The 27,956-nt window shown below is 35.4% G+C and overlaps 2 protein-coding genes across 2 annotated transcripts in view; one reads left to right on the forward strand and one right to left on the reverse strand.

The window, feature by feature from the left end:
* Window positions 1-8,819, reverse strand: part of RBM11 (RNA binding motif protein 11) — a 12,435-nt gene extending 3,616 nt beyond the window's left edge. Inside the window, exons 1-3 of the mRNA XM_024731555.1 lie at window positions 8,667-8,819; window positions 5,062-5,234; window positions 3,665-3,737 (exon numbers count right to left, since the gene is read on the reverse strand). Of these exons, the coding sequence (XP_024587323.1) occupies window positions 3,665-3,737; window positions 5,062-5,234; window positions 8,667-8,752 (332 nt within the window). The 5' untranslated portion in view covers window positions 8,753-8,819. The remainder of the gene's footprint in view (window positions 1-3,664; window positions 3,738-5,061; window positions 5,235-8,666) is intronic.
* The window catches only part of LIPI (lipase I), a 67,853-nt gene continuing 48,647 nt past the window's right edge, over window positions 8,751-27,956 (forward strand). Inside the window, exons 1-3 of the mRNA XM_024731541.1 lie at window positions 8,751-8,956; window positions 24,192-24,310; window positions 26,337-26,722. Coding sequence (XP_024587309.1) covers window positions 8,751-8,956; window positions 24,192-24,310; window positions 26,337-26,722 — 711 coding nt within the window. The remainder of the gene's footprint in view (window positions 8,957-24,191; window positions 24,311-26,336; window positions 26,723-27,956) is intronic.

Consider the following 27,956-nt stretch of genomic DNA (forward strand, 5'->3'; position numbering starts at 1 on the left):
AAAAAAAAAAAAAAAAAAGCGAAAGAAAGGTAGAAATGTTCTCAATTTATTTTTGAAGGAATGTTCACTGTATAACTATAAAAATTATGTTCTTTCCTAAATGGTCTGCTGATGTTAACATGAACACATAATATCTGCTGATTTCTTCCACACACTACCTAAAACAATACCAATCCCTAATTTAAAAGCAGTAGTGTCCTACAGTTTTATTTATACATGTAATATTTGCTTCTATGGAGATGTCTAATAAATTCCAATGGTATGCATAGTGACTAGACTCTACAGCTAGTCATTAGCCTACTTGCTCCATAGTATTCCACAATTTTAATGCTACTACTACTTATCTTAGGACAGGAAGTTTACTGTGGGGAAGGGTGAAATTAATACAGGCAGGTGGAGGCAAAGGCAAAGGCAGGAGAATAAGAGGAAGCAGTCAGATTGATAGGCATTGGTAAGTGGTGAGAGTAGTATCACAGAAGCCAGTGGAAGATGCATTTCATTAAGGAAATACTTAGTGTCGGGTGTTACAGAATAGTAAACTGGGTAAGCACCAAAGCTACTCAATTGTTGATCAGAACGTTCCTGATAACCTTTAAAAGAACAACTTCCCCATAACAATGGGGTTAAGAAGTGAATAGGAGGTAAGGATGCGAAAGATAATTTTTCAGTGAGAGGAAGGGGAAAAATATAACAGCATGATTTGGAGGTAGAGTTCAAGGAGATTGGAACATGTGTGTGGGGTAAGTGATGGAAAAGAAACAAGATAAAAAGTGCAATGAAGTTATAGAGTGGGGAAGATACAACTCAGTAACAGAGGTGGTGAGATTAGCACCGTTATGAAAACAGCTGCCGACTTTCTAAAACCATTATCTTTCCTATGTGAATCTCAGGGCATGCATAGTTGTCTCCACAGAGGAATCACATGTAAATTGGGAAGAGCTGTGAGTTGAACCATGTCAACTCAAAATTTATATGTTGAAGTCCTAACCCCCAACACTTCAGAATGTGACCTTATTTGGAAATAGCGTTGTTGCAGATGTAATTAGCTAAGAGGAGGTCATACTGGAGTAGGATGAGCTAAACAGGTACCCTTATTATAATCAAAAGGGGAAATTTGGAGACGGATGCACACAGGGAGAACACCATATGAAGATGAAGGCGGAGAGCCGGGTGATGCTTGTACAAGCCAAGGAATATCAAAGATTGCCAACAAACCGGGACAAGCTATGAGAGAGGCCCAGAACAGACTCTTTCTCACAGCCCTCATAAGGAAATCTAGCAGACACCTTGATCTTGGACTTTGAGGCTTCAGAACTGTGAGACAATTCATTTCTGTGTTTAAGCACTCTGTTTGCAGTACTTTTTATGGTAGCCTTAGCACGCTAATACAGGAACTATTTATTAAAAACAGAACTATTTATTGCCTAAGAGGCAATAACAAGCACAAAAACCCATTTCCAAGAAAGACTATAGGGTATAACAAGTGCACCATTTTTCTCTGCACAACACTTCTAGAACATGATAACGTTTTCCCATTCTTCCTTTATAATGAAGCACATACTAGAAGAATAAGGTACAACCAGTGAAGTGGAGTATTATGGAATATACACATATTTCTGATCTTCTACCCTAGAATTTGTGATGATTAAAAGTACATCAATCATAAGTAGAGAATGCGAGTTACTGCCATCTTCTAGCTGTTTATCTAGTCTTTCTTCTTCTGCCCCAAACCTAGCAATAGCTTGTTTTTTCCAAACTCCTGAGAAAAAAGAGGTATCTTTTCCCACTAGAAGAAGAGGGGAAGCTTTTATATTACATAAATGGCTCAATTCATGAGTCCATAGTTCCTCTCATATGAAGGAAGTGAATCACTACCCCTTTTTGCTAACATTCGCTGAAAGTATTTACTGGATGCTTGCTATGTGCTCAGTATTTTAAATACCTTGAATTTATTATAAAATTTGATTCTCACAATAACCTTCTGAGGTACTATCCTCATTTTAGAGATGGGCTACAGGGTGATAATCTGTCCAAGGTTAATAAAGTGGCAGAGGCAGGATTCAAATTCAGGCAGTCTGGTTTCAGTACCTATTTTGTCTTTATTTCACTGATACAGAAATGTTGGGGAGAATGAAGACATGGAGAACACCGTGTTATACTTGGAGTGCAGTACTTCTCCTAAAGATAAGACTGGGAAATTGTCAGTTCTAAGAGGCCACTCTTCCATGCCTAGGAGGGCTGATATAATTAGCAGGCATGGGAGGTTCAGCCGTTGTTAGCCTACTGGAGAATACTCAGTTCTGCTACAGAAAACACGAAAAAAACAGGGATGGATGAAACTCACAAGAAATGCTTAGGGTAGCCTTTAAGTAAGCTACACTGATGCAGCAGAGGGAGAAACAGGGTCTACGAATATTAGTGTAACCAGAACTCAGCTAATACGAGTTGATGAGATAGCAATGAAACCGTGTTAGAAACAGAATAAGCAAGTGGCTTGGGAGACACAGGCAGAATTCATAATATATATTAAATACGCATAATAAATTAGTATGTTTTAAGAGATGCCACAGATAGATCCGATAGAAAATATGATGGAACAAATAAGATTGTTACTCATAGAAAGAAAGGGAAGGAAATACCTAGTACTTATCATGGCACCTATGGGCTAACAGTTTTGCTGCTCCTGTTTTTGTTCTGCCTAAGAAACTCAGATAGAACCTGTGAGCATCTAGCTCCTTCTGTAGCCAGGTGTATTTGCCCCTATGTCTTTTTGAGAGAGCAAGTGAGTGAAACTAGCTCCAGGAACTTTCTATCTGAATGGAATTCGTTACTCAAACCTCAACTCTAGGGTTCATGACCACACTATCAGTGGGAAAGGTTGATGCAGCAGAGAGAGAAACAGGGCATATGAATATTAGTGTAATCAGAACTCAGCTAGTATGCTCCTTTCGCTCATTTATGCTAACTATCCACTGTCTTTCCTTTTGCTTTTCAGTATCCAGTATCTTTCCTTTTGCTTTTGACTGTATCTTTTAAATTGTTTTACTAAATGCTGTTATTTGAGCATCTTATTTGGTTTCGGAGACTTTCTGTTCCACGACCTTTGGGATAGCTGCACTGAGAGTGTCCTTGCAGGCTACCATTGCATCGAGAAATCAGCCTACACAAAACTTGAGAATATTTTGAAAATTACCATAGAGAAGTTTTTAAAAATAGTAACATAAATGGTAGAGTAGCTTAATGTCAGAAGGCTTAATTTTAAGCCTACCAACTATCACTTTTTCATCTTTGTGCCCTTGGCAATTAGTTAACTTTTGCATCTCTATGTTTATTCAAGTATAAAATATGGATAATAGTGCCTCTGTGATCCATCGCAATGAGACTGTGGATGCTTAAGTGATTTAACAGTTATGAAAAGTATGCAGTAACCTATAAAGAATGCCACAAATATAGATCTCTCCCACCTACTGCAGAAAATATTGACTGAACTTTAAATGAAAATATTTTCTGTTGCTTTTCATGTTTTCAGGAAAAATGAATTCCTTAATATTATCCTATGTCTAAACAGTAAGGTTTTACAGTAGTCCAGAATATATAAAAACCCTTCCTGGCGTGAGACCATATTTATTTGCTTTACCTTTATGAAAAAAATATTTTTAATTACCTGTAGCTGTGTGAATTTATCTTAACACAGCTCTCAAAACTTTGGTTAGCTGGATCACAAGAGCGAGAGCTCCCTTTAAAAGAAACAGAATAACAGATTACTTCATGGTACAAGTTTCTGGAGTTCTCACCTTAAACCATTTTAAAAAATTCCATATAAGATACATGAATATATCTTTGATCTCCCAATATTCTTAGGTTGTTTACATCACTATAAATGACTGAATTATAACCAAGCTTTGTCCAAAGCAATGGGTGTAGAAAAGAATTATGTTGACATGGGGCCATATAAGACAGGTGATGCTATTTGGTTCTACACACCTGGAAACTAAAAATGTCAAATACACACCTGGAAACTAAAAATGGCAAATAATCAGTGTTATTTGCCTCCTGTTTTGAAGGCATGAGCTCTCTAAACTGTACTGACAAAAGTGAATGCAACCTGACAGGATAATGAGCAGCTGGCTGGGGATGTGTCAGAACACGATATGGCCTGGCCCGTTTTACCAGTCAGTATGAGTTAACGGGACAGTACGTGAGAGCATGATGCAACCAGTTAATTATCTTTGCAAAGACAAAATAAAACAAAATGAAATGCAAAGTTATGCTTTTCCTTTGCAAAAAGGCATTGTTTCCTTATTCTTATTTATTTTTTTTAGTACAGCAAGAAGAATAAAAACCAAACAAACAAGAGATACATCAATAAACCTGAATCATTAGGGGAGGTAGGCAACATAAGCATTGCAAACATTGCAGCAAAAGCATAAGCATTGCTTCTATCAGTCCCTCAAACTATGAAAGGGCTAGAGCAATAGTACAATGTTCTCTGGGCATCTAATCAAAGATGATCAGTTCTTGACATGTAGCAGGAGAAGGCATTTGAGGCCGTTCATGTCAGGAAGCTTTCTTCCATTAAGGGTCAGCCTTTGGCCAGCTGCTTTTACGGGGACTCAGATCCAGGGTGATATGTATAGCATGATAACACCAGGAGAAGAACTAGGCACCCACCTTATCTTCCAAATAGTAGATATTTGACTCCATTGACAAGAAGATCAGCAAATAGCATTGCTATATAGAAACTAGAGTTGTGTGTCCCCAGTTCATTTAGATTTGTTTAATTCTTAACAGCCAATAGCAACTATCATAGCTATTTGCTGGCTGACATTAAAATAGAACATTTAAAATTTTAATACACAAAAGATGCTATAGAGTTGGCAACCTAATTGGTAATATTAACTAATTGCATAACATTATGAATGTGTTCTGAGAAATTTTAAGAGACTACAGGGGCACTGTTTTGGTCTTAGGCTATAATATAGAAAACAAAAATGTTTACACCTCTGGGAACAGCACCACCAACAAAACACACTTGGAAGATTCATCAGTGACAAAACCTACCAAATCGATACTGCACATTAATTGGTCTTCCATATAAACGAATTCCATTCAGCAAAGCTATGGCATAAGACACTGATTCTGGGTGTTTAAAGCAGACAAACCCAAAAGACTTCGGCTTTCCTTCTCTGTCTTTGCAGATAGTCACTTTGGTTAATGGCCCAGCCTGTAAGAAACTTAAAAATTATTTTCTCATAAATCTAAAGATTTTTTTTACACTGAGAAAATCAAGTATACTCAACTTTAGACTAAAAAAAAATCTGTTAGCAATAACAGCTCTGTTAATAATGTATTTTCCTAACAATAAATATCATACTTACACTTTCTTGGCATTTTTCTGGCTCATCAAAAAATATTTATGGTGTTAAGATCAGGAAATTTTAGGTAATAGTTCCAAATCTTAAAAGGAAAGATATGTTACCCTTATGTTAGTCCTAACAAAACAATTTAGAGTGCATTTAAATCTAAGGTTAAAATACTACTTTGTCTCCACACATATTAACAGTGTATAACTCAAAAATAATTGAAATGACAAACCCAATATTCTTTGACTTATCATAAAGAAACTGGTAACATTACATCAAAGCCTAATTTTTTCTGACAAGATTAAACATTTTCACAGGAGAAACTAAATTTTTGATCTATATAGAAACTGTATTTTGATCTGGTAATCCCATTTGGTAAATATTCCCAAAGGGAAAAATGTTTTAATATGTTTAACACTTTTAGGTAGGTGCATTATTTATAAGAATGAAAAATGAGGAAGGCTCTAAATCCAACAACAGGAGAATATTATTCCATGGTGTATCATTAAAATAGAATAAAATAAATTGAAAATATTCAGATTTTATTGATAATAAAACCTATAATTAGCAATACAGAGTAAAAAAGCAGAGCCAACTATTGTAAAATGTGTTAATTACAACCAAAAGAATGTTACCTCTCCACCATGATAGTGATTTGAGGAAGTGCTCACCAAGACTCACAATAGCTAAGAGTTAATGGTGAACAGCTCATAGTTTTCCATTGTACTTTAATGATTGATTACTGATCTCTGTTGAGTTGGATAAGTACATTAAGAAATTGTTTCTAGTCTAAAGAAAAATGTTAATTATCATCTTCAAAATGATGCTGTATTTTAAGATTCAATCTTTCTTTTTTTATTCTCTACTTTCCCAGAGAGTAGCTCATCCTCCCTTCTGTCTTCAAGAGCCACTGCATCAACAAATCTATTTTTCCCACTCATGCCTCATTCATGGAGACAGTCTCCTAGAGACCTCCATGTGATTGTGTTTCAAACTCAACATATTTGAAACTGAATTCATTATCCTTCTCCTTGAAATCTCTACTTTAGTATTTCTTGGTTAAAAGTACAAAGATATTGAAACTGATGTCCACTCTTCCAAGGATAAGCAGAAATTTGAAAGAAACCAGTAAAAAGGATAACTACATATAGTAATAAAGTAAATCAATTTTAATCGGTACTTTTCCACTGCTGATATTAAATATATAAAATCGCGAATGGACAGAATGTGCTTACATGATTTGAGTTTCACAAATTCAAAACTATGCCCATGCATTTTTAAAGTCCAGCAAGAAGGCTTGCCAGTAGCAACAATCACATCAAAACTTTTTAGTCTCTTTAAAACAGAATGAAACACATAAACAGTGTGGCCAGTTGTCAAGATCTGCTAACTTCTGCTGGGTTGAAGCCTTCCTAAAAGATACCTCACTTTAGCAAATTCTTCTAGAATAGAGAAGGGCTTAGGCAAAAATACAAACGTATGGTTGGTTGTCTGAACTGTTAAAAGAGATGAATATTTTGTTTAGGGAGAAATTATAAGCAATGAGATCTACCTATATATCTTGTAGATCCACATACAACTGATATAGATCCAGTCCCTACTGACTAGAAATAATATATGTGCATGGGGGCCTTCATGCCTATCCCATTCCCCTCATCAGTCCCCTCTGCTCCTTTTTTGTTAGCTCAACATGAAAGAAGCCTCCTGGAGAAAAAGAACTGTAAGTTTTCTTTCTCTCTCTCTCCCCCTCCTTCCCTCCCTTCCTCCCTCTCTCCCTCCCTTCCTTCCCCCCCCCTTTTTTTAAGTTAAAATGATAAGTTTCAAGTAATACGGGGAGAACAACATAACCATAGGAAAAGACAAGTATTAGAGTAGATTAAAAAGGGCGAGTTTAAAAAAGACGGCAAGTTAGAAGAATAAAAGCCTTAAAATCAACAATATTTTTCAAATAATAAAAATGTTTTATGTCCAGGAAAGGAAACTGAGTTCCTGGAGGAAATTCTATCAAATTGTGTGTATCTGTAATTAACAGAGGGGTGCTTTAGTTCAGAGATGAAGGTAGAGCCTTTCAGAAACTACATAAAGAACGCCTTTCACCTCTGGTACTCATACTTAGCCTTTGATATTTAGTTTTGCTATTGCTCCCTTTGAACTTGCCCTTATTCTGATAGGAGGAAGTCACTCTTGATTTCTCTTGATGTTAGTATCAGTAGTATTATCGATAGCAATGGTAGTGATATTAGTAGTGGCAGCAGCAGCAAACACTTAGTAAGGGCCAGGTTCAGTTTTGTTTTATCTGGATTAGTTTATTCAATCTTCACACCACATCATATTGTGGATACTATTACTCTCATTGACATTTGAGGAAACTGGGCACTGAGCTACTCATTTAGTTGGCCAAAGTCACATTGTTGACATCAGAATTCACACTCTAAACAACTTTTCTGTACTATGTGTCCCTCTTTTTTGCAGATTATCTTAAATCATGGTAATTAATTTGAAATTTCTCCTTTTAGGAAGACCAAGGACTGTCTCTTTAATTTGTATGTCCAGCACCTTACTTACTGTTTGCCACATAATTGTGGATCATTAAATGGTTAAATGAATGGCTGAATGAAGACATCTCTTTAGCAAGTGAGACCTATGTGTATACAGTAGGTGAGTGTTTACAGGAGACAGGAGTTTTAATCCTGGAGGTACCAGGTCTGGAAAAGTTTTCATAAGATTCTTAGTATGAAATAAAGGGAACTGGCCAGGGAATCAATTGGTCACAGTCACGACTTGGCTGCCCAAATCATTTCAAATCTCATTTATCATTCTGGAGTAAAAATACTTGCCGTGTAAAAGGGCATAAGTAATGCATATGGAAACATGTTAAAATGTATTCCTCTCATTTCGCGGGATGTAAGGCGTGAGGTGCTTATTACCTGAAGCAAGACAGCGACAGGGCTGTTTTGTGTTTTGCCTGAACACACCCAAGGCCCAGGCAGCGCCTCTGAAAAGCCCTTACTCAGGGCTGGGGGTTGAAGGGGGCCCAGTCACTGCTCACCCCAGGACTCTGCAGTGGGGATGGGATGCGGAAGGGATGGGGGAGGGGCGCATTCTGTCACTTCACTACCCAGTTGCTCACCTGGTGACAGGTGCGCCAAAGCGGAACTAAATTAAAACCATGGCACAGGATGGGGCGGGAAGAGGGCCGGGCTCCGGATGGTTCAGGTGCGGCCCGCCCCTCTGGCTGCGTTTCCGGCTCGACGCGCCCTGCCCCTCAGCCACCCCTTCCCCGCCGACAGTACCTGAAGGAACAGCTCGTAAAGAATCTCTTCCCGCACTCGGGCCTCTAAATTTCCCACAAACACCGTTCTGTCGGCTTCCTCCTGAGCAGGGAACATGCCTTCGCCTCGGCCCAAGAACGGAGGAGGCCTCGAGACCACGACCCCTCGCCTCGAGACCACGACCCCTCTCCTCACCCGCGGAGCCGGCTACGAGAGCGCTCAAGGGGCGGAGCGAGGCTGCGGCGCCACGCCCCCAGCACCCCGTGGTAACCGCCCAGCGCGCCTTCGCCACGCCCCGGATCCGGCTGGGACCTTGGGAGAGTGAGTGAGAATAAGTAAGATTAGTGTGCAAGGGGCGTTGACCTCTTGCTTATGGAGGTTCCTTCATTTAACAGGGCACGACATTATGAATTGATTTTGGATTTATTCAACAAACATTTTAAATAAAATGACTATAGAGGTGATTTAAAACATACTAACTTCATTACAGAAGCTCCCAGGCTAAGGGGGAAGACTAATTTCTTTGCTTCCAAAGAGTAAATGAATAAATCATTGGGATTTGAAATTTGTATTCTTCATAAAATACTTTTTGAAAGAGTGAGTGCATGCATGCATGCATGCATGTGGATACAGTAGAGTACTAGAATTAGTTTATTTACCTAGGAAGCGCTCCCTAGTGAAGTCTTTGAAAATGGACACAGGTTTTAAGTGGACTGCAGAAGGCATTTGAACTTGAGAAAACAGACTATACCAAGGAATACTGGAAGGAATATAGCAAGTTTTGTTACTGAAGCCAGAATTCTTGAGGATGGCTGCTGGGTGATTGTGGTAGGATCCAATGTTTGTATTTTGTATCAGGGCTGTACTTTGTAAGCTGTGGGACCAGGGTGAAGAATTAATTCTTACTTGAAGATTGAAAAAAAAATCCTAAAAACAATAAAGATAATTAAAAGAAAGGAGGAAGAAAACTTACTCAGAATCTCAGTGCTTTGATAAATTAACTGTCAACTGTTAACTTGGCTTCCTTTCTGACATGATATGTCTACATAGGACCCTGAAATCATCCTGTAAATATGCAAGTAATCACTATTTGGCCTTTACTTAGGTGTGGTGATCATTCATTTTTAACTGAAAAGATATTCTTTTACATGGTTACTGGACCAAAGAAATCATCTTTTCTAATGAAAAGGGACACATCTTTAGAATTCTGATTTCTAACTGAACTCTGACAGTACTTAATTTTATGACTTTAAGCAAGTGATTTCACTTTTTGAAATTCAAGTTCTGTTTCTTAAGGAACAGATTGGACTAATATAATTACCTCATTTAATAGATATTTTCTGAGTGCTTATTACGTGCCAGGCATTGTTTTTAATCCTTGGGAAACAAAGGTGAGTATAAAGATCTGCCCTCCTAAACCGTACAGTGTAATGGGAGAAACAGACTTCTTGAACATATAAATATAAAGTCATGTGTCAGTAACTTTCACTAGTTACCTTTGGTTGATATATTATGAATCTATAAGTCCTGTCTTCATTTCTTCTTTCTTTCTTCTATCATCAATATTGTTGTAGTAGGGTAGGAGGGGGTTGAGAAAACTTGCACGTTGTAGGCATGTAACAAATATATGTTGATCAAATGAGTGGATACTTGCAGGTCTGTATTATGTGTAGACCTATTTATTTTTAAAATTCATTTACCCCATAAATTTTATCCAGACCAAGATATTTTCTCTTTAACTTCCCCTCAGACACTGCTTATCTGGGAGCTGTAACTTCAGGTTTCATTGTAAAATATGTAGTGCATATAAGTCATGATCATATTTTCTTGCTGGATTGAAATTTGCATCATTCTTTGTCTACAGTGTGTATGATTTTGGTGTTATCACATCCTCTTTTCTTTTGGCAGTACATAAGTTTATGGCCCATGTACTTCTAGAGTAATTATTTAATGTTTTAAGCTCTGAAGGTCAGCTCAATGCAGTTAGCTGTTTGCTTAGAATTTGACCTCTCTCTCTTTCTCTCTCCATATATATATGGAGAGAGAGAGAGAGACAGAGAGAGAGAGTTTTTCTAATGTAAGCTTACTGTATTTCCTAATTGAAATTGAGTGAATGCTAGTGGTAGGTAAAAAAGAATCCACTTTATTCTCAGAATTTCCTGGGCCATTAGTCACATATAAGGTTTAATGGGTTAAATGAATGAATAAAGAATTAGCTTTTCTTCACTCATATCAAGATGTCTTATACCCCTAACTGCATGAAGACATCAAAAATGAAAATGTATGTGTGTGTGTATACATAGATATAGATGATATAGATATAGATATAGATATAAATAGAGCTCTAGAGTTCCTTTCTCCCCTTTTTTGCCCAGGTGACTTATTCTCTTTTGTAGTTCAGCTCTTTTGTCTCTTTTGTAGACAGCATTTCCTGCAAGGCTTCCCATTCTGCACTGTAGATTAGCTGGCTGTTCCACCTGTGTGGTTCCATAGTTTCCTAGATATACCTTTTCCCAGCCCTCCTCACTGTGAAGTACTGTAGGATAAATATATTTTGGTACCTAGAACAATCCCTGACACCTCTGTAGATGTATCATAAATAGTTGTTGAAATAATACAGTTTGACTAAATGAATATCTCTACATTGTATGTCCAGCAACTAAGTTAAGCCTGGAAATTAATAGATACTTAATAAGAGTTGCATAAATGAGTGAACACATGAATGAATGAATGGAGAAACTTGGGAAATTAATGTTAAGGGAGTGTGGTGGATGCCTTTTAAAAATTGACCTCAATTTTGTCTTCATTTTTTTCTTCTTACTGTCTTTTTGTCTTTTTTCTGATTTTCTTAACCATATTTGTCCCAAGTAAATATAACTTTGTGTTGCTTTACTTACATAAGATGTTTATTGTAAAGAGGTGCTCATAATATTTAAAGAGATAACTAAGAGAGTGAAAATCATCAAGTCTACCATGCAGATATAAACATTTTGGAGGAAAATCCTCCTAACTTTGATCTATACATATGTACATGAAGCATATTTTAGGAAAATAAACCTTACTATACATACTGTTTTTTAGCTTGCCTTTTATAACCCCAAAACCATGTAATGAAGGCTTTCTACACCAATAAATACTGATTTCTCTACATCATTAATTTTAATTCACAGTACGTATATAATTAGACTAATCCCTCACTGTTAGACGTTTATATTGTTTCCATTTTTTGGCTATTATATAAATGTTGAGATGAACTTCCTTGCTCATATATCTTTGTGCACATATGTTAGTATTTCTGTGGGAAAGTATCTTGGATATATTTAATTACGGAACCAAATGGTAAGATCATTAAGCATTTTGGCACATGTTGCTAAATTATTCAACTTTTTGTGCCACAATATATTCTGACAAAAAATGACTTCCTCATCTCAGTAAATACGAGTCAACTACCTACTGTAATTAGCTATAGAGTGCCTAGAAGCTTGCCTCATGCATAGGGCTCCATCAATTTTATATCTTCATCATCATCATTCTCATTTTCAGTCTTATAGTATGATTTATATTGTATGCATGTCTGCAAGATTCTTAAAATTATTTTTTTATATCCAAGGAGACTAAATAGTACATATATATTGTCTTACTAAACTCTAGGTCTTTTATATAATATTGCATCATTCCTCAATATTTTGCTATTTAATGCAGTGGCCATGAACAATCCCAACTTTCTCAGTATTGACAGTAAGTGAAAAATATGAAAATGAAATATAATTTTATATTTTGAAACTCTGCCATGTCTTGTCTTAAATGCCAACTTGATATTTTCAATGAGCACTTTAGAATGGCTAAGATGAAAATAATTGGCAAGATTCATATTACAGTGTCACATCAAAGGCACAGAGCAAAAGAAAAATGATATGTTAAATAGGAAAGCCTTATCTGTTAATTTCATTATAAACTTATTAAGAATTTCTCTAAAGATGAATGACATATTATCTTTCTTCCCACATTCTGAAAAGATGTAGTTTACTTATATCTTTGTTAGAAAAGTATACTTGTTACAGCTAAATGGTGTGGAAGGACCTAGGTTATTTGTTGGTCTCCAGTCAAATTATCGTGGTGGCACCCTTTTAAAACTGAAGTCTCACATAAAATCCAAGAGATCAAACAGGCCAAAATAATGATGACATCTCATCAGCGGTTACATTTTTCATGATTTTTAAATGAATACCTCATTTTGTTTGTGGTTCCTCTGAAACACCTCCCCAGACCTCAGCATAGTTTCTACTGACTGATGTAAATTAAACAGGTCTGTTCTTAAAATATCTTTGGAAATTTACAGAGACTTGAATTTCCAAAATGCAAGTTTAATTTTTGAACTTATAAGGCATGTACATAGAGAATAGCAATTCTGTATTTTCCTTGCCTACTAAAGTCCATTTCTAAGAAGGAAAATAAGGGAAAAATTAAGTAAACATGTGAAAAGAAATCCTGTAATAATTTTTAAATGTTTGTTATATTGAAAACAGAAATTTTTTTTAAAATTTCAAATAGTAGATCTCAAGAGACAAGCTAGCATTTTGAATTTTAAAATAGCCACTGAGTTTGGGTTGCAAAATGACACAAATATAAAAGGGCCATATTTTATACTTGGCAGCTTGGTGGATATGGATTTTATTATTGATTTTATGGTGTATAAAGACAACTTAGTTTGTAATCAAAATGAACATAAACCACAACTTTTTCTGACTCTTTTCATTTCTAGCATTTTCTAACATTACATTTGCTTTAGGCTTTCAAGAAACATATTCTTCCCAACCACTTCTGAAATCCTGAGGTTTAGAGGAATAAAGAAAGATATTTTTAGCTTTTTCTTTCCCTTAAATTCAACTTGTGTAGCTGAATGTTTGTGACTTATTACAGTCTTTAACTTAAAAACCCTTCTCACGAGTACAAGCTAAATTGGAGAAAACAAACTGCCTCACCTTTTCAACAAACAGGGAGGAGCAAAAGCCAGGGGTATTTTACATTAAAACCTACCAGACTGTGACAGTCCTACCAGAGAAACCTTAATGAATTTCAGAATTTCTTTTTTGGTGAACCTGAGTGCTTCTTTTACTTTTATCAGATTCCAAATGAGACTATACATTTTTCTCTGTTTGATGTGCTGGGCAAGATCTGGTAAGAACTAATGCTTTGATTTATCTTTAAAAATTATGTATAAAATAATCAGTATGGTCTGTATTCTGGAATAAAGAATGATATGACATTATGGTATAAAAATATACTATGATTATGGGTACTAATTATATCAAACAGATTATTATGAAGAAAGTTCGTGTGTGTGTGTGTGTGTGTGTGTGTGTGTGTGTGCATGTATGTGTGCTTGGTAAATTGTATGTTCTGTATTTTATTTTACTTTCTAGATAATTAGTAACTAGAAAATCTTTTACAAGGAGCTATAAATAGAGAACAAATACAAGTATTCAAGAGAAATTTAGAATAATTTAGTAATAGAGAAATTAATTCAGTATTTGGAAATCATGACTTAATAAACATCTTGTTTCAATTTCATATGTTCAAATAACCCTAACTTTGAGGAAAATTTTTACATGGGTAAATTGTCAATTATAAAAGAAACAGTATAAGCATACTCTACAACTTTTTTTTTGTCCTATTACACTAAACCAAAACAAGTTTACAGTAATAAAGTAGAACTTTATTGTCCTGGTTTACTGGCTTATGGTAATAAAGTTTACTAATTTTAGCAATATCATTTACTACTTTATGGTAATAAAGTAGAACTACTTGTTATACTTTATGATAATAAGAAAAGCAGCAAATTTACAATTCACAATGAATAGTTTTTTTGTAGAGATTTTGCAAAAGCAGGCCATTTCCTTCATTTTAAATTTCTTTTAAAAAAATTCTTGAATGCATACTAGAATAACCTTAAAATGTCAGCTAGAAATTCAAATTATTCCTTATTTCTTTTCAATTAAATTGTAATTTTCAATTGTGTATTGAGCTAGAAGTACATTCTGGAAATATTTCAGTTTTACATTCAAATACAGAATCTAAATAGTAATAATATACAGTTTATTATTTATATTTTACTCACTTGGAATTCTCCTGATAGGCATTTTATGTTTTTGTAATGAATAGTAGTGGTGGCTAGTTCTGGTGGCTTGTTCTCCTAGGCCAAATCACTTAACCTCCTTGAACATCAGTTCACTCATTTTTAAATGTAAGTAAAATTTATAATACTATCTCAGTGCATTGTAAAGCTCGAAAGAGATAACATAAATGAGTGATTTGGTCAATTATAAAGCAATATAAATTAGGTTAGAACAATCCACTGTGTTTTCTTCCACATGCATTTTCTCTGTAATTCTCTCAGAGCAATTTCCAGGTGTAGGGCTTCACACTGTATCTACCTGTGTACAGTTATGTTAGACCTGTATGGACTATGTATACCAGAACTCCCTGAGTTATGCATTTAAAAGTGTAGGTGTACCTACCAAATCAGAATCTCTGGGGATGGCCCAGAAACCTAACAATACATTTGAATAAACTTTCCCGGTCATTTTTTACACCCATTTTTAAACCCATGCCTGGGAATTCCTGGTCTAAAGACTTATCAGTCACCTACTTTATTTTGCTTGTGTAGTCAGCTTTATTTTCAACAGCTTTCCAAACATTTGCATAGTTGAAAAAGTTACTGATTGAATATCTTGATTTCTTGTGACATGTTAAATAAATGTATGTTTTCAAAATGTGCTTTGATTGCTGCAGAATCAGAAAATTAAACGTACTGTATCACTTTCTGTCACAAGCGTTCAGGGATTTTAAACTTCTACCTACAGTTTTGTGTCTCAACTGGCTCTATGGCCATGCAAACCTCTGTCTTCAATTCAGTTAATTGTCTTATAGTATCAAATCGGTCAGCCGTTTGCTATCTGGAATTCTGCTGGCCCCAGAAGGTCTTCATTCTTCTTATTACACATGAGTAAATAATCGAGTTAGTGAACTTCTGATAGAGTCTTATTTATGTTGCTCAACTGTTTGCATAATAACTCGTGCCATAAATAAGCCCATGCTTTTCAGATCTCACCCACAAATGTTCTGTTGCTTCTGTGTGACCTTCCACAGGTCATTTAACTTTATCTATTTATTTAATTTATTTAATTTTGGCTGCATTGGGTGTTTGTTACTGTGCGTGGGCTTTCTCTAGTTGTGCTGAGCGGGGGCTACTCTTCATTGTGGTGCATGGGCTTCTCATTGTGGTGGCTTCTCTTATTGCGGAGCACAGGCTCTAGGCACGCGGGCTTCAGTAGTTGTGTCTTGTGGGCTCTAGAGCACAGGCTCAGTAGTTGTGGCACACGGGCTTAGTTGCTCCACGGCATGTGGGATCTTCCCAGAACCAGGGCTTGAACCCGTGTCCCAAGCATTATCAGGCGGATTCTTAACCACTGCGCCACCAGGGAAGCCCCATTTAATCTTTTTCAATTTCACTTTCTTCATACATAAAATGAGGTAAAGGATAGCAAATATAAAACAGTACAGTTCCTACATGGAGTGATTCCTAAATAAACATAAGCAATTATAAACATTACTGATGTTAGTGTTATTGCTGTTAACAAATACATTTCGTTTTCAGAAATGGAGAAAGAGAAGGAAGGAGGTTTTCATGCAGGCTTTGGGGGATAAATGTGGGTTTCAGAGGATTTTCAGAGGAAGGAAGAAGGGTTAAATCTTTCCAGGATGTGTTAGGATTGGTAAATTTTTATGACTGGGTTTTGAGGCCCCTCTGTTATTCATTTGGTCAATGCTGAAAGTTGCAAGACAGACTAACTTGTCTCAGCAGCTAACCGAGTGTACAAATGGGTTTGAAATCAAAGAATATTAGAATAACACAAGTCATAGGGGACCATTTGTTTCAACTCCTTCCATTTAAAGAAACTGAGGCTCAGAAGTGAGAGGAGAAAAAAATTTGCTCAGAGTCACAAGGGAGGTTTGAGAGAAGCTAGAGTCACCTGAGTCTCAGCTGTCCACGTCCAAGGTGCTGTCCACACCTCTGGACTCTGTCCATTTGATCACCTTGTCTTCCTCTTCACAGCCATTGCAACTATAATGGAAATATATTTCAGAGATAGAGCTGAACAACCTAGAATCATTATTCCTAACTTCATATGTCTTTGATATTTTAAAAAATTTTACTGCTTCTATAATTTAAAACCTAAGAAGATTTTCAGAATTCTTTCTGTGTACTGCTCTATTGAGATTACTGCTAGAGTCATCATCTTTCTACATATTTGGCAATGAAATCCAATACTGTGCCCCTGCTACTAAATTTCTAATCACAGTAGCATTACTTAATCTAGTCCCCAGAACCTCAATTTGTTCAAGTTTCAAACAAAATCAGTGCTTATTTTTCTGTTCTAAATGTCTTTATCTTTTTGCTGGTAACATTACTTGTTATCAGTTTTTAATTAACTGAAGTCTATTTAAACCATATTTCCTCGTAACACTAACAAAGAGTATGTTAGATCTAGAATACTCAGAAAAGATTAAAATACAGGAGAGAGAAAACACACAGAAAAATATAGAAAAACAGATAAAAAATTACCATCATCACAAACTACAATTAAGGTATTGGTTTATTTCTTACCAGTTCTATTACAATAAATATGTTTGTACGTGCACAAATGTGCATTTAGAGTGCCCTGTATATACACTATGTATTACAGCTAAAATTAGGACTATGTGTGTGTATTTATGGACTATATAGATTTCTTAATTCCTGCATTATCATGGATACATCATAATTTATTTTTATAGACTTGCATTGCCATATATTTAGTTGTTTTCCTAAATAACTACTTTTTTTTTTTTTTGGATGTTGGGGGGAGGAGTTTTTATTAATTAATTTATTTATTTTTGCTGTGTTGGGTCATCTTTTCTGTGTGAGGGCTTTCTCTAGTTGTGGCAAGCGGGGGCCACTCTTCATTGCGGTGCACGGGCTTCTCACTATCACGGCCTCTCTTGTCGCAGAGCACAGGCTCCAGACACGCAGGCTCAGTAGTTGTGGCTCATGGGCCTAGTTGCCCCATGGCATGTGGGATCCTCCCAGACCAGGGCTCGAACCCGTGTTCCCTGCCTTAGCAGGCAGATTCTCAACCACTGCGCCACCAGGGAAGTCCCCTAAATAACTACTTTAAAAAATTCTGTGATATACATTGGTGTTAATGGTCATGGGTATAATGGTAAAAATGATATGTCATTATTTTAATTAATTTTTATTAGATTTTAAGAAGATTGAACACATTTTGATACATTTATGAGCTGCTTGAATATTTAATTTTGTAAAATGTATGTTTATATTCTTCACCTGGTGTTCAATTGGGGTGTTCTTTTTCTTCATTAATAGCTCTTTATATATATAAATTCCTTTTCTACTTTACACTGAAAATATTTCCCTAAGTTTTTTTTTTTTGTCATTCGGCTAGTTTATAGTGTTTATGTTACAGAAGTTTTAAATTCATGTGCTGTGAAATCTATTGGTCATACTTTATGGTTTGTTTCTTCCTTGGTTTTTATGCTAAAAAGTCATTCCTCAATCTGAGATCATGTACATATTAACTGTATTCTTCTTCTAGTTCACATAATTTTACTTTTACATGAAATGCTTTTTATATAACTAGAATCAAATAATTATCACAGCCATTATTTATTTTAAAATAGGTATCCTTAGGTATCATGGATAATAGAGTGTATTTCTGGGTGTTCCATTCCTTTTCATTAATCTATCTGTCACTTCTTGATTCAGTTTCATAGGCCTCTTTTTACTTGACTTATAATATAAATATAATTTTAATCATGCCATCTTATTATCTGTAAAGTTCATTCATTTTTCTTGTGCAATTTTCCCCTTCCCCAAGACATCTCATCGATCAAGATACAAAACATTTCTTGCGTCCAAAAATGTAGCTTCTAGCAGTTAATCTGCTCCCTACCTCTGGCTCCATACAACCCTGATCTGCTTTCTGACACTCTACATTAGATATTATCCCTTTTCTAGAATTTTGTATACATGGAATTAAACAATACATCCTTTTTCTGTTGTTATTTTATTATTTATTTATTTAATTTCTTTTTTTATTGGGGTATAGTTGTTTTACAATGTTGTGTTAGTTTCTACTGTACAGTGAAGTGGAGTTCCCTGTGCTATACAGCAGGTTCTTATTAGTTATCTATTTTATACATATTAATGTATATATGTCAATCCCAATCTCCCAATTCATCCCACCCCCCGCCGCCCGCTTTCCCCCCTTGGTGTCCATTTGTTTGTTCTCTACATCTGTGTCTCTATTTCTGCCCTGCAAACCAGTTCATTTTTCTAGGTTCCACATATATGCGTTAATATACAATATTTGTTTTTCCCTTTCTGACTTATTTCACTCTGTATGACAGTCTCTAGATTCACTTCACTCTGTATGACAGTCTCTAGATTCATCCATGTCTCTACCAATGACCCAATTTTTTCCTTTTTATGGCTGAGTAATATTCCATTGTATATATGTACCACATCATCTTTATCCATTCGTCTGTTGATGGGCATTTAGGTTGCTTCCATGTCCTGGCTATTGTAAATAGTGCTGCAATGAACACTGGGGTGCATGTGTCTTTTTGAATTATGGTTTTCTCTGGGTATATGCCCAGTAGTGGGATTGCTGGGTCATGTGGTAATTCTATTTTTAGTTTTTTAAGGAACCTCCATGCTGTTCTCCATAGTGGCTGTATCAATTTACATTCCCACCAACAGTGCAAGAGGGAATATGTCCTTTTTTGTTTCTGGAGTCTTTTGCTCAGGGTGATGTTTTTGAGATTCATCAAAGTTTTTGCATGTGTAATCAGCTTATTCCTTTTTATTGCTGGGTAGTATTACATCATGTAGATAATCCATAATTTGTTTATCGGGATTCCTCTTGATTGACATGTAGCTTTTTCCAATTTGGGGTTTTTATGAAAAAAAACTACTATGAACTTGTTATACACGTTGTGGAAAATGTTTTCATTTCTTATGTGTAAACACCTAGAAGTGAATGTTTGGGGTCATGTAAATGTATATTTAACATTAGAAAAAATCTACCAACTGTTTTCCAAAGTATTGTATCATTTTGTCATTTTCCTCAGCACTGTAGGATGCTTCAAGTTGCTCTGTATCCTTCCAAATAGTTGGTTTTGTCAGTCTTTAAATTGTAGCCATTCTAGTGATCGTGTAGCAGTACATTGTTTTGGTTTAATTTACATGTTCTTGATAACTGATCATGTTGAACATTTTTGAGCCTAGTGGCCATTAGACCGTCTCTTGTGAAGTATCTTCAATTCTTTTGTCATTTATTAAAAATCACATACATTCACACAGAAGTCCTGTTGCCTGCCAGAGACTGAAGCCAAATCAAAGCAAGCAGAGCTGAGAGAATGAGAAGGAGAGAGAATGGGTCTAAGTTCTCTTTTACTCTAGAACTAGTTTAGCTCCATTGTAACTAAGTCTGACCCTTCTGGGGTCCCCACTGAATGTCCCTGATGTTCATTAAGGTTTTTCTACTCTGGCTGGTCAGAACTTCAATGTCTCCTAGCCTGATGTGACCTTTGGAATTGTTGAGCTTACAGCTCTTTGTGGAGTTTCACCCTATGCAGGTATAGGTTCGTCTCCAGCAACAGATTCAAGAGGACTCCTCTGCAGGGTTTAGAGCTCTCCCTCTGCATGGCTCCCTCTGTGGCACACTGTGATACAAATCCTAGTTGCTTCAACTTCTTCAAACTCCCGTCTTTCTCCTCACCTTGGCAAAACCGCCATGCTTTGTTGGGTTCAACCTTCCTGCACTGAAGTCTGGAAACTGCCTCCAGGTAGAAAGGTTTTAGATATATGGTTTAAATCATTTGTTTACCTTTTTAAAGATATTATAGTCCTGTGGTTCTTGTTGTCCAGTGTCTAAACTTTTTTTTTTCATATATTTTATCGAGTGTTCTAGTTGTTTACAGAAGTAAAGCATGTCTGGAATAGTATCTATAATGACAGGAATTGGATTCTGTAAGACTTTTTGTTTGTTTGTTTTGTTTTAATTGTGGTAAAACATATATTAAAAATGACCATTTTCACCGTTTTTAAGTGTACAGTTCAGTGGCATTAAGTACATTCCCACTGTTGTGCAACCATCACCACCCTCCATCTCCAGAACATTTTCAGCTTCCCAAACTGAAAATCTATACCCCTTGAACTCCCCATTTTCCACTTTTCCCCAGCCCTTGGCAACCACTGTTCTACATTATGTTTTTATAAATTTGACTTCTTTAGGTACCTCATTTCAGTGGAATCATACAGCATTTGTATTGTTGTGACTGACTTATTTCACTTAATATAACATATTCAAAGTTATTCCATGTTGTAACATGTGTAAGAATTTCCTTCCTTTTAAAGGCTGAATAATATTCCATTGGATGTATATACCAGGTTTTGTTTATCCGTCCATCCTTTGATGGATATTTGGGTTGCTTCTACCTTTTGGCTATTGGGAATAATGTTGCTATGAACATGCATGTATAAAAATCTCTTTGCATCTCTGCTTTCAATTCTTTTGGATATATACCCAGAAGTGGAGTTTCTGGATTATGTAGTAATTCTATTTTTAATTGTTTGAGGCACCACCATAACATTTCCACAGCAGCTGCAACCTTTCAGCAATGCACAAGGGTTCTATTTCTCCACATTCTTGCCAAGAGTTGTTTCCTGGTTTTTTTGTTTGTTTGTTTGTTTTTAATAGTAGCCATCCTAATGGGTTTGAAGTGAGTGTTATCTCTTTTCTTCATTGTTTTTAATTGATTTTTTGTTCTGACACATTTTGATCTCCATCTCATTTTCTTTTGTGTATATTCTATAGATTATTTTGTTCGTGTTTATCATGGGGATTACATATAACATCTAAAGTTATGACAATTTATCTTAAATTGATACTAACTTAACTCCAATTAAGACAATAAAGACTTCAGTAAAAACTTAACTTTCACATAAAATAGTTGTTTTGCCGAAAGCCTGCTTTCGGTTTTAAGGTTCGTTGGATTCACTGGCAAAATAACCACTCGTTTCACACAAATAAACACTCATATTTGAAGAACAGTTTTGCTGGATATAGAATTCTAGGTTGAAAGTTCTCCTCTTTAACCACTCTATCTTACTGCTTCTGGCTTGCAAACTTTCTGCTGAGAAATCCACTGATAATCTTATTGGGGATTCCTGTAAGTGTCTGATGCCTAGAACTGTATTTTTCTTTCTGTTCCTATAATCTACCTGAATTGAGTCAGTTCGATGTTCTTTAAGAGTTTTACAGTACACTAGTTTAACTTTTTTGTATCATTGGAAAAGCTTTGTTTTTATTTTCTTTACCTAATATTAATATTGCTGATGAAATTGATTATATGATGTCACAATAAAGCTAAACAAAACAAAACAAAATAAAAACCCGGATCCTCAGTGGCATTTGAGGTAATGCAGTTATTACTCACATTTATCACATTTATGGAGTCAGGTGGGAATTGGGTCGGCACTGCTTTTCTTTGTTGGGTTTGCTGGCAGGTTTGGCTGTTGACTCGCCGTCAATCAGCTGGGGAGACTAACACAACTTAGCTCCTTTACACCTGTCCTTACTTTTCTAGCAGGCCAGACCTGGGGTATTTTCACGGTGATGGCAGAAGTGTGGGAGGCCCAGCCCTAACATGCAAGCCCAGTTCAGCGTCTGCTTGCATTACGTCTACCAACGTCCTATTTTCCAGGGCAAGCTCTACTATTTGCACGCGTATCAGGAAGCGGGGCAAATCACCCCGCTTATCATGGGAATACCTCAAAGTTACAAGACAAATGGCATGGACTCAGGAAAGAGTGATGAATTGGAGCCATCATTGCAATCTAGTATATCAACCTAGTTTCCTTTTATTTTATTTGTGTAGAATATACCTACCTCTCCATTAAAATTTCCCATGTACTTCTTTAAATAATTTATAGATGTTTCTTTTTTTAATGAAAGCTGATTTTATTTTGGTTTTTAATAGGAAGGCTTTATTACAGTTACATGACTTTATATATCATATATATCTTTTTCTCTTGTGTAATTTTATCATTTTGTTTTATGCTTTCTACTTTCTATATTTTTCATTTTCTTTGTGTCTTGTATATATACACTGTTGCTATACTTATATATTATTTAGTGTGTAGAAATTTATGTGTACTGTTTATATAGTGTAATGGTTAACAGTTAAGTTTTCAATGTTTTAAAACCCACACTTATCTATTTATTAAAATTTTTTAAATTGACATATTTTGAATCCCCCAGTTAAGGAATTTTTGTACCACACTTACTTTCTCTATACCCCTTTTAACCTACATTCCCATTTTATTAGCATATTGACTTATACTAAATATTCTTATTAAACATTTGAACAAGAATAACTTCTGATATTGCATATTTTTTACTCAGTTTTATGCTGTTTACACTTATATTAGTGTCTAACTTGTTTCTATGCTCACGTTCATTCTTTTTATACTGTGAGTTTTTATCGATCTTGTCTTCAATAAATCTATCATTTATTTAACGGTGATGTCAGGAACTGTACTTAGTCAATTATGGGTGGTATACTTTAGGAAGAATATAAAATTATTAGGCCACAAACTTTTGCACTTACAATCTTCATTTATTATACTTTTATCTGTCTGATGTGTTGTTTTGGAAGACAAATCTGAAGTCACCATAACTTCATTCTTCTATTTGTACCTGGATTTTCTGCTTTGATATTTTTAGGATATTTTTTCTTTCATTGAAACCAAAACTGGGTTCTAGGAGGTCTCTTTGTGAGTCTGATGAACTGATTTTCTCTAGGTCATGCTGAGGCTTTTTCAGTTTGCACACCCTGGTATGCAATTATTTCCTTAGTTGTTTTAACTGCTACCTTCTCTCTCCCCAATTCCTCCCCCACCTGCCAGGGGAACGTTGATGATTTTTAACTTGATTCATTATTTCCTATCCCATATCTGTGTTTACCTTCATAATTTAAATATCTTTCTTCCTTCATTTTCTTACTATAAGGTGAGATTTCCAGGTTTTAGCATTTATAAAGTGAATTTTTATTCTGCAGTTGTATTTTTACTTTTCCTGAAGTGGAGTATCTTGTTATTCCATTTTATCAATTTTTTTTTTGGCTGCACCACACGCGGGATTTTAGTTCCCTGACCAGGGATCAAACCTGTGACCCCTGCAGCGGAACACAGAGTCCTAACCACTGGACTGCCAGGGAATTTCCTCATTATTCCATTTTAAACTTAACCTATTGTTTTTCACCTCAGTAAATTTTCTCTTAGTGGCCTCCTGTTTTTGAGATGTGGTTTTTCTTGCATTCTAATGAGGGTGCTGAAGAGTTTTCTGCTATTACTTCTGGATCCTGGTAATAGGCCATAGACTTTTCTGTTGACTGTTTTAAGTGATTTCTTTCCCTTATTTTATCACAGAGATTCCATTGTTTATTCCTCATTACTCATTCCAGGACCAGGTAAAATCTACCTTGGCTTGGAGTGGACCAGCAGTTTGGATGTATCAATTGCATTTAGACTTCTCAGAGTTCCAGCTGGTAGGAAGGTGGATAAGCACAATTCCCTACACAATTTGTACTGTGTAGTAAGCACTGATATTGCACTGAGGTTTATTTCTCCTCTCCACTTCCTCATTCCTTTGTATTTAGAACAAATGAAGTATCAGTTTTTCAATTGTCCAAGTATCTCTCAGCTGTTAATCTGAGAATTGAATGCAGGTCTTGCTTCTTCTTCACTGTCTTCGTCCTTTATTTTCTTCTAAATGATTGTGACAATGTCACATATATAATTTCCAAACTAGATTGATGGCAACTAGTGCATATTATTATGGATTTACCAAATATATCTACATATAAAATATATATGTGTAGTTTTAAATATATATTTATATATGTTCAAATAAACATTTAAATGTATATATGTAGTGGCTTAAGCACATCATTATTTCTGGGCATTTAAATCACTTCTATTTCTCCAGTATTAAAATAATGTATGTTCATTTTTTACATGTGTTCAGACTATTTTCTTGGGATAAATTCTTAGAAGTGTAATTACTGGCATAAACATTACTAATATTTTTGTGCATTTTTGATATATATTGACAAATTGTTTTCCCAAATCTTCTTACCAAGTTAAATTTCCAGAAGCAGTACGAGCATATGTTCTCATTAAAATTTTTTTTGAGATTATATGCTTATTTTGGAAAAAAAAATACAATTCTTAAAAACTATGAAAAGAAAATAAAAAGCAGCCATGTTTCACTGCCTAGTAATGACTATTGCTGTTGGTTTGGCTTAGTTATTTCATTTTCTGCTCTACTTTCTAGGATGGATGGATGGATAGATATGTAGGTATGTAGGTAGATAGACAAATAGGATGCACACATTGATGAAATTCTATATGATGATAATTAAGGCGTTTTAAATTTTTGTGTGATTATGCATAACCCTCTGATTAATGTCTTTATATTTTTTAGAAGTTTTTTTTTTGTATTGGAGGATAGTTGATTTAATGTCTTTATATTTAATACAAATTATTTATTTCATTAATGTAAATCCTAGGAAGAAAATCAGGAAGAGTAAATATTTTTAAGATTATGTCTGTGTAGTATACACTTAGACACATATAAAATTTCAAAAGGATGTGTCAACTTATGCTCTCAGCATCCATGTATATGAATATTCGTTACAAATTTACCCTTGTAAGTATTATGTATTTAAAGGATTTTTTCATTTTGTTTAATTTGATAGGAAGGAAATGATATATTTTTTGTTTTGATTTGTGTTTATTTGATTACTAGTCAGGTAAAATATATTTTTTCTAATGGTTATTATCCATACCTAAATATTCTTCTGTAAATTTATTTTTTAATTAAAAAAAATTTTTGGCTGCAATGGGTCTTCACTGCTGTGCATGGGCTTTCTCTAGTTACAGCAAGCAGGGGCTACTCTACGTTGCGGTGCGTGCCTTTCTCATTGCAGTGCCTTCTCTTGCTGTGGAGCACGGGCTCTACACACATGAGCTTCAGTAGTTGTGGCTCGAGGGCTCTAGAGAGCAGGCCCAGTAATTGTGGTGCATGGGCTTAGCTGCTCCCTGGCATGTGGGATCTTCCCAGACCAGGGCTCGAACCCATGTCCCCTGCATTGGCGGGTGGATTCTTAACCACTGCGCCACCAGGGAAGTCCCTGTAAAATTTCTGTTAAAGTTCATAGTCAATTTATGGACTTTTATTGGTGTGTATAACAATTTCCTTATTAATGTTAACGATTTTAATCACACGGTTGCTATTTTGTACAGATAAAAATTAATTCTTAATTTTTAGCCAACCACATTTATTTCTATATTTCGTTGTAAATTTTGAATACATCTAGTTCAAAAAGTCTATTTAAGTAATCAGCGAATTACTTAAAACATTGTAGTTGCTCAGAAAATTATGTTAAAAGGCTAATAAAGTGAAAACCTCCCCACCCTCCAAGTTCAATTTTTTTCTTTGCAACAGCAACAGGAATCGAATCAAATACTATCCCAATACTCAGCTTGACTGACTTCTTTTTTTTATTTCAGAGAGTAAAGGACCATGCCTTACATTCTCTCACCTAAGTTTAAAGGATTCCTTCAGAGATCTGTTTAATCCCAAAGTGGAGATATTTTTGATATTGTATACAAGGAACAACCCGAGCTGTGCTGAGTCACTGTTTGAGCAGGATAACTCACTTAATGTTAATTTCAACACAAGAAAGAAAACAGTCTGGCTTATTCATGGATACAGACCAACGGGCTCCACTCCACCATGGCTTCAGAACTTTGTGAGAATTTTGTTGGACCAAGACGATATAAATATAATTGTAGTAGACTGGAACCGAGGTGCTACAACTTTTCTTTACAGTAGAGCGGTTAAAAATACCAGAAAAGTTGCTGTGAGTCTGAGTAGGTACATTCAGAATCTTTTGGTAAGTCTGGAATTTTATGTGTTATATATGTTATACAATATACAGTACGTTATGTAATACTGCAAAGTGGTAATAAAATACCATTTTCCTGTAGCATTTAGAATTACTGCATTGATATGCTAATGTATGCAGCCATCTTTTCTTTGTGTAAGGATAATTCTATACCTAGACGTGACCTTAGTTTTTAAAAATTATCTTAAAGACTCAATTATTGTGTTTTATCTTAAAATCTTTTAAGATTTTTGTTTTTTTAACTCTACCTATACTTCAGGATAATGTAGTGATTCTATGTACACAGAGGGGATAAACTATACAATCATTAGATTTTTTTAGATATATTTTCTAAGGTACGTCTAAAATGTTTCAAATTAATCAAGTGTGCGTTGGTAAAAGTGAGGGGAAAACAGCTTGAAAAGTAGCATACTTTGCCAACCGTGGAGGCAGGTCTCAGTTCCATTTACGTTTATCCAGCATTTAGGTCCAGGGTTGGGATGAGTCAAATAAATTCAGGCCAGTTCTAGGTCGTCTATAGTTTGATTGATCTTTGACTGCTAAGTCAATACATATGAAGATCCATGTCTGTTCTAGAGGGAGGTGGTAGTGATGGCACTCGAGAGAAGGAAGGGTGATATATGATTTGGGGACATTCTTGAGCTTGAAATCGCCTTTGAGCTGTGTTGTGCTGAACTTCCAAGCCTCTGCTGAAATCGAGCAAGCGTCATAGATCCAAGAAGCAGTTACACACAGTGGTTAGGAGTCAGACTGGAGGGGTTCAAAGACCACCAAATCCATATCATCTGCGTGAGCTGGAGCAATTGCTTAACTATTCTGCCTCATTTCCTTGTCTATACATTTGGGATAACAAAACTTTCTAACAATATTTTATTTAAATATTAAATGAAATTAATTCTTAACCAGCACTTGGCATATAATAACCATTGAATAAAATCAGCTTTCATTATTATTTTTACATCCTCAAATTTGGACAAAACCAAACTATGCCTCTGGAGACAGAAGAAGTAATTGATTCACCTGTTCTTACTGATAGTCTATAAATTGCATAATTGATTTTTCCTTTTAGCGGTGGTCTTTGCTCTAATTCACAAATATGTACCTCAAAGTGTGGAACATGTGAATGTTAAGTAGAGAAATTTAGGAAAATTGTAGTATTAGATTTCTAACAGTGCTTTTGCTTGCAAAGTCTCCGTATTAAGGAGAAGGGATGAAAAGTTCA

This window comes from Neophocaena asiaeorientalis, unplaced genomic scaffold (genome assembly GCF_003031525.2).
Source record: "Neophocaena asiaeorientalis asiaeorientalis breed wild unplaced genomic scaffold, Neophocaena_asiaeorientalis_V1.1 scaffold330, whole genome shotgun sequence".
NCBI classification, from domain to species: Eukaryota; Metazoa; Chordata; class Mammalia; order Artiodactyla; family Phocoenidae; genus Neophocaena; species Neophocaena asiaeorientalis.